General features: G+C 40.8%; 1 protein-coding gene across 1 annotated transcript in view; it reads left to right on the forward strand.

Annotated features, from left to right (window-relative positions):
* rmnd1 (required for meiotic nuclear division 1 homolog) overlaps positions 1–7,482 on the forward strand; it is a 126,079-nt gene extending 118,597 nt beyond the window's left edge. The window contains exon 12 of the mRNA XM_059986338.1: positions 7,015–7,482. Coding sequence (XP_059842321.1) covers positions 7,015–7,047 — 33 coding nt within the window. The 3' untranslated portion in view covers positions 7,048–7,482. The remainder of the gene's footprint in view (positions 1–7,014) is intronic.
* The last annotated feature ends 815 nt before the right edge of the window (positions 7,483–8,297 follow it).

Here is an 8,297-nt window from a genome sequence, read left to right on the forward strand (position 1 = left end):
GCAGCATCTCCAAGTCTGCGGATGACATGAAGCTGGGCGGTGGTGTTAGCTGTGAGGAGAATGCTGAGAGGATGCAGGGTGACTTGGATAGGTTAGATGAGTGGGCAAATTCATGGCAGATGCAATTTAATGTGGATAAATGTGAGGTTATCCACTTTGGTTGCAAGAACAGGAAAACAGATTATTATCTGAACGGTGGCCGATTAGGAAAAGGGGAGATGCAACGAGACCTGGGTGTCATTGTACACCAGTCATTGAAGGTGGGCATGCAGGTACAGCAGGTGGTGAAAAAGGCAAATGGTATGTTGGCATTCATAGCAAAAGGATTTGAGTACTGGAGCAGGGAGGTTCTACTGCAGTTGTACAAGACCTTGGTGAGACCGCACCTGTAGTATTGTGTACAGTTTTGGTCCCCTAATCTGAGGAAAGACATTCTTGCCATAGAGGGAGTACAGAGAAGGTTCACCAGATTGATTCCTGGGATGGCAGGACTTTCATATGAAGAAATACTGGATCAACTAGGCTTATACTCACTGGAATTTAGAAGATTGAGGGGGGATCTTATTGAAAAGTATAAAATTCTAAAGGGATTGGACAGGCTAGATGCAGGAAGATTGTTTCTAATGTTGGGGAAGTCCAGATTGAGGGGTCACAATTTAAGGATAAAGGGGAAGCCTTTTAGGACCGAGATGAGGAAAAACTTCTTCACACAGAGAGTGGTAAATCTGTGGAATTCTCTGCCACAGGAAACAGTTGAGGCCAGTTCATTGGCTATATTTAAGAGGAGGTTAGATATGGCCCTTGTGGCTAAAGGGATCAGGAGGTATGGAGAAAAAGCAGGTCCAGGGTTCTGAGTTGGATGATCAGCCATGATCATACTGAATGGCGGTGCAGGCTCGAAGGGCTGAATGGCCTACTCCTGCACCTATGTTTCTATTATCCCAGTGAAACTTTTGAGCACATTCAATTATTGCTAAGTCAGTGGAAATTATCTTTACTCCCAAGAGCTATTCAGAATAAATGAACCAATTTCTAGTATCTCTTGGTGGAACGTTTATAGATTTATTTAGTTAAGTGATGGTGTCATTGAAATTAAATACAAACATCAAAGAGATAGATACTTTATTGATCCCAAAGGTGTCATAGTAGTATTACAAGTACACAGATAAACAAATATTAGAAGAGAAGTAAGAAAGAATAAAAAGTAAGTTACTTCAAAGTCTAACAGGAGAGGGTCATCACTTCCCAGTCAATACATTGACTCATTATAGAGCCTAATGGCCGAGAGTAAGAATGACCTCATAGAGTGCTCTTTGGAGCAGAACAGTTGTCTTAGTCTGTTATTAAATAAGACCATAAGAGATAGGAGCAGAATTAGGCCATCTGGCCCATCGAGTCTCCTCTGCCATTCAATCATGGCTGATCCTTTTTTCTCATCTCCTCCTCAACCCAAGTTCCTGGCCTCCACAGCTACACATGGCAACAAATTCCACAAATTCATCACCCTTTGGCTAAAGACGTTTCTCCACATCTCTGTTTTGAAAGGGCACACCTCTATCCTGGGGCTATGCCCTCTTGTCCTAGACTCTCCCACCATGGGAGACATCCTTTACAGATCCACTCTGTCTAGGTCTTTCAATATTTGAAAGGTTTCAGTGAGATTCCCCCCCCCCCCCTTCATCTTTCTGTATTCCATTAAGTACAGACCCAGAGCCATCAAACGTTCCTCGTATGGCAACCCTTTCATTCCTGGAATCATTCTTGTGAACCTCCTCTGGACCTTCTCTATTGCCATCATATCTTGTCTAAGATGAGGGGCCCAAAACTGGCCTCACCAGTGCCTTATAAAGCTTCAGCATCACATCCCTGCTCTTGTATTCTTGACCTCTTGAAATGAATGCTAACGTGGCATGTGGCATTTGCCTTCTTCACCACCAACTCAGCCTACAAGCTACTCTTCAGGGTGTTCTGCACAAGGACTCCCAAGCCCCTCCGCATCTCAGATTCCTGGATTTTCGCCCCGTTTAGAAAATAGTCTGTACATTTATTTCTATTACCAAAGTGCATGACCATGCATTTTCCAACATTGCATTTAATTTACCAATTTCCTGACCATTCTCATAATCTGTCTAAGTCCTTCTGCATCCTACCTGTTTGCTCAATGCTACCTGCTCCTCCACCAATCTTTGTATCATCTGCAAACTTGGCAACAAAGCCATGTATTTCATCATCTAAATCATTTATATACAGCATAAAAAGAAGTGGTCCCAACACCGACCCCTGCGGAACACCACTAGTCACTGGCAGCCAACCGGAAAAGGTTCCTTTTATTCACACTTGCTGCCTCCTATTGATCAGCCTATTGAGCATTCTCTAACCATGTTAGTAACTTTCCTGTAATACTTAACTTGGTAAGCAGCCTCATGTGTGGCACCTTGTCAAAGGCCTTCTTAAAGTCCAAATATACAACAACCACTACATCCCCTTTATCTATCCTTCTTGTAATCTCCTCAAAGAATTCCAACAGGTTCGTTCAGGCAGGATTTTCCCTGAAGGAAACCATGCTTACTTTGTCCTATCTTGTCCTGTGTTATCAAGTACTCCATCACCTCATCCTTAACAATTGACTCCAACATCTTCCCAACCACTGAGCTCAAGCTAACTGGTCTATAATTTCCTTTCTACTGCCTTCCTCCTTTCTTAAAGAGTGGAGTGACATTTGCAATTTTCCAGTCCTCTGGCACCACGCCACAGTTCAGTGATTTCCGAAAGATCATTTCTAATGCCACCACAATCTCTAAAGCTACCTCTTTCAGAACCCTAGGATGCAGTTCATCTGGTTCGGTTGATTTGTGTATTTTTAGGTCTTTGCTTTTAGAGCAACTTCTCTCTTATAATAGTAACTGTACCCATTTCTCTTCCTTCACACACTACAACATCAGGTACACTACTTGTGTCTTCCACAGCGAAGACTGATGCAAAATACTCATTTAGTTCACAGCCATCTCCGTGTCCACCGTTATTTGTCCTGCCTCATTTTCTAGTGGTCCTATATCCACTCTCATTTCTCTTTTATTTTTAAAATACTGGAAAAACTTTTACTATCCATTTTGATATTATTTGATAGCTTGCTTTCATACTTCATCTTTTCTCTTCTAATGATTTTTTAGTTGCTCTCTGTAGGTTTTTAAGAACTTCCCAATCCTCTATCTTCCCATTAATTTTTGCTTTGTTGTATGCCCTTTCTTTTGCTTTTACAATATCTTTGACTTACGTTATCAGCCATGGTTGTACTATTTTACCACTTGAGTATTTCTTCATTTTTGAAATATACATATCCTGCACCTTCCTCACTTTTCTCAGAAATGCACGCCATTGCAGCTCTGCTGTCATCTCTTCCAGCAGCTCCTTCCAATTTACTTTGGCCAACTCCTCTCTCATACCACTGTAATTTCCCTTACTCCACTGAAATATTGCTACATCAGACTTTCTCCCTATCAAATTTCAAGTTGAACACTTAACATATTGTGATCACTGGTTCCTAAGGGTTCTTTTACCTTAGGCTGTCTAATCGCTTCCGGTTCATTGCATAACACCCAATTCAGTATAGCCGATCTCCTAGTAGGCTCAACGACAAACTGCTCGAAAAAGCTATATCACTCTCTTGAGATCCATAACCAACCTGATTTTCCCAATTGATCTGCATGTTAAAATCTCCCATGACTATCATAACATTGCCCTTTTGACTTGCCTTTTCTATTTCTTCTTACAACCTGTGGTCCACCTCCCAGCCGCTGTTATATAACTGTTATATATAAAGGCCTGTATATAACTGACATCAACATCCTTTTACCTTTGCAGTCTCTTAACTCAACCCACAAGGACTCAACATCTTCTGATCCTATGTCACATCTTTCCATTGATTTGATGCCATTCTTTACCAATAGAACCACACCACCCCTCCACCTACCTTCTTATCTCTCCGAAATAACCTGTAACCTTGAACGTTCAGTTCCCAACTACAACCATCCTTCAGCCACAATTCACTAATGACCACAACATCATACCTGGCAAACTGCAATATTGCAACAAGATCATCCACCTTATTTCTTATACTAAGTGCATTTAGATACAACACCTTGAGTACCGTATTTGTTGTCCTTTCTGACTCTGCATCCCTGATGATTTGATACTCAGACTGTTGGCTGCAACTGTCCCATCACCTGCCTGCCCTTCCTGACAATCTGACTGCACACTATCTTTACTTTTTACCACCCATCCTTTCCTGAGTCCCTTCACTCCGGTTCCCACACTGTTGCTCTTCTGTTCAGCCAATGTGACATGCAGAGGGTGAGAGATATTGTCCAGAATAGCCAGGATTATCCGGAGGGTCCTTTGTTCTACCACTTCCTCCAGTGTGCCCAGTTTGACTCCTATAACAGAGCCAGCCTTTCTAATCAGTTTATTGATTCTGTTGCCATCACCTGTGTTGATGCCATTGCCCCAGCACACCACTACATAGAAGATTGTACTGGCAGCAGCAGACTAGTAGAACATGTGAAGGAGAGGCCTGCAGACTCCAAAAGACCTCAATCTCCCTAGGAAGTAGAGGTGACTCTGGCCCTTTTTGTACACAGCTTGAGTGCTTCACTCAAGTCTGTTATCCAGGTGCACCCACAGGTACTTGTAAGATCTTATAACATCCACATCGTCACCATCAATAGTAACAGGGGGCAGTGCAGGCTTGGTCTTCCTAAAGTCCTTCACCATCTCCTTTGTCTTACTGATGTTGAGCTGCAGATGATTCAGTTTGCATCATTTGATAAATTCCTCCACCAGGACCCTGTCTCATCCTCCTGTCCTCCCTTTATACACCCAACTATTACTGAGTTATCAGAGAATTTCTGTAGATGACATGACTCAGGGTTGTACCTAAAGTCTGAGGCATACAGGGTAAACAGGATGGGAGCCAATGCAATCCCGTGGGGCCCCAGTGCTGCTTATAGCCATGTCTGGCACACAGCTCTGAAGCTGCAAAAACTGTGATCTGCCAGTCAGTTAGTGCATTATCCAGGATACAATGGATGTGCCAGCCTGTTTTGAACAGAGCTTTTCTCCCAGCAGTGAGGGCTGTATGGTATTGAAGGCACATGAGAAGTCAAAAAACATCTTCTCAGCGCTGCCCTATTTCATCATTTCAAAAGTATTGAAGCAGTAGAGTCCTTTTGTGACTTCAAATTTGCAACTGACTTCTGAAATTTATATGTAACAAAAGGATTAAGTTAGTCATACCATCAAATCAGCACCCTCAATTTGTTAAGCATGGAAAATCTTTGGGTAACAAATTCTGTAACTCCTGAAAAGCTGTATTAAAGTGCTATTGCGTGGAATCGTGCTCCAGTTTTGTGTGAGATTCCTTTGTAGTATATCTGATAACACCAAGCAAGCATACTTAAAGGAGACAGTGACATTTCCTCCACTGGTGTGTCTTACTGTAGAGCTTGCAGAGAATATCAGCTAAGGAAGGTCGTTGTGAGGAGAAGAGGAGGAGGGTCGGGGGGGGGGGGGGATTTGGAGAAACAGTTATGAAGGGGATAGTTCATTACTGTCAGGGTCCCTGGCGATTGGGAAAACCAGTGTTCAAATCATTGGAAGGATTGAGGTGTGGTTAGGTAGCAAGTGGTGGAACTGGGTGTCTGAGTATTGGTTACAGAAAGGATTGGGATCTCATTATTGTTGGGATAAGCACTAGACTGTTGTGACACTTAATGACTGAACACAAGAGTTTCTGCAGATGCTGGAACTCCGGAGTAACACACTCTCACACACACTCACTCACTCACACTCACTCTCACTCTCTCTCTCTCTCTCTCTCTCTCTCTCTCTCTCTCTCTCTCTCTCACTCTCTCACTCTCTCACTCTCTCACTCTCTCACTCTCTCACTCTCACTCTCTCTCTCTCTCTCTCTCTCTCTCTCTCACTCTCTCACTCTCTCACTCTCTCACTCTCACTCTCACACAGAGACAATACATGAGGAGCTCAGTAGGTCAGGCAGCATCTACAGAAAGGAATAAAGAATCAACATTTCAGGCTAAGATCCTTCAGTAGGACCCTTAATCATTGGACAGTAGGCAACCAAGCTGGGATTCAACCAGTGTCAAGTGACGGTGTCAGGAGGTAAGGGCAGGACAGATGTGGTGGAAAAGAGAACAAATTTGATTCTTTTGCAAGTCCTCATCAAAAGGTACAGTATATCTAACTAATGTGGGAACAGGTCTCAGCTCTTGAAATTGGGTGCAGTTTGATATGGATGGTGTATTCTGTGGTTTGAGCCATCATGTAACTGTAGTAAATTCTTTGCAAGTGACATGAAAATATGATCACATGTTATTGCACGTCTTTGCACATACCCAGAAGCTTCTGTCTACATGTACATCATATTCCTATATATCTTTTCTTCTAAATCATGAAATATCCCTTTCTTAAAATCCTCAGTTTATGATACTTCTGTGATTATAGTTTCAGAGTCTCAGACATTAATAGACACAGGGCACAAGGATGAGATTTGGATAGGAAAACTGTGTAGAGTAGAGGCTGAAGACCGTCATTGGCATCACTATACTGAGTTGTGAGGAAAATGTTGCAACATTGACTTCTCATCTGAATAGCATCATTCATTAATGATAAAGTGAAGGGTTCTGTGAGATCCTGAAGACACGAAAGGTTCTTGGGTTTAAAGGGTTCACAGGTTTTAGGGAATACCAAGGGGAAATAAACATGTAGGTATTTAAGATATAGAAACAAAGACTGAACCCTGATGAGAGCAGAATCAATAATAAAAAGCAAAACAGTAAAATTAAGGCAGCCATAATACAGAAACGTGTGGAATGAGCTTCTAGGTGCAGTAGTAAAAGCAAAATTCTGGAATTATTGAAAAAACTGATGTTTCTAAATACGATAGCCAAAATGTCCCTTTCATAATTACTCAATGCAGCCAATCTTTTTTTTCCCCAGGTATTATTTGAACTTGCTCGTGTTATTTTCTAAAACTGATTAGAGATCGTCTGGAGGACAGTAGTCATAACTTCAAGTGGGACATGAAAAATATCTTCCAGAAGGCTTCTGTACTCGAGGAATGCCTGCATTTTGTGCAGCTCAGTTCTTGTCAAAACTATACAGTTTATTCTCACAACCACAGCATTTATAATAGATTTTATCTTTAAATTAGATTTAAAGCATTTGATTTTATTTCATTGTGGAATATCTATTTATACCAGTGATTCCCTGCATTATTTTTGTGATAAACTCTATAATGTGAAAATTTTGGGGTAGCAATATGTGCATTCTGGAAGGGAGAGCTTTTAGAAGCTGAAAGAGATTGCCTGCTGTAATTATTGCCTGGGAAAACTGCTGTAATTATTGTTTTTATTTAAAATCATGTAAGATGCAAGACATTAAACTTGAATCTGTAGTAGCTTCTTACCTCAGATGTTTGAAACTGGTATGTATTAAAAGAAAGGCAATTTCTGGGTCTTTCACAGAACTGAAACATAGTAGCTAGTCCATTCCTCGAGGCACATGTCCACGTTATTTAAGATCTTGGAATGCTACCTCACTCAAAGCTGACATAAATGTCGTCCAAATAATTTAACAAGTATTTGTATAGGGTTCAAATCATCAGTAAAATCTCTGGGAAGTGAATCCAGAATTCAACATGATTATTTTCTAGTAACAGAAAATCTATCAGAATGACACTATTTAAATTAAACACCAATTTATTACACGTCTTTCTTAAGCCAATCTGAAATGTGACAAATACAGGATATTTAATCACTTTTTACTTGTTTATTTATAATACTTCCTGTAATAGAATTGCTATCAAACCAAGAACCGACAGTATTGTTCCAAGGCAAACAAGTTTAGCTTGAATGGATTCTGAAAATGTTTTCTTCTGAAGCAGAAAAATTTTACTAACTTTATTTGTTGATAGTTCATAAGCAAAGTTTGATGCTTAATAGCTGCCAGCTGTTATAGGAACTTCCCTTTCATATTGTAGGCCAAAGGTCATTTTACGTGAACTGGAAGCTAGTGTGTTAATTTGAACTATGCATAATAATGTTTTCCATGAAAAATAAATGATTGAATTAAGCTAGGCTATATTCAATGCAACTGTCCTGAAGCAAATTCATACCAGACAAAACTGGAAACAAATGCACAATATTGTATCTAGATTGTCACAAATCTTTGATGAGTGTGACATGCTTGATGGACATGATCATGACTATAAGACAGACTGC

Source organism: Hypanus sabinus, chromosome 12 (assembly GCF_030144855.1).
Source record: "Hypanus sabinus isolate sHypSab1 chromosome 12, sHypSab1.hap1, whole genome shotgun sequence".
Lineage (NCBI taxonomy): Eukaryota > Metazoa > Chordata > Chondrichthyes > Myliobatiformes > Dasyatidae > Hypanus > Hypanus sabinus.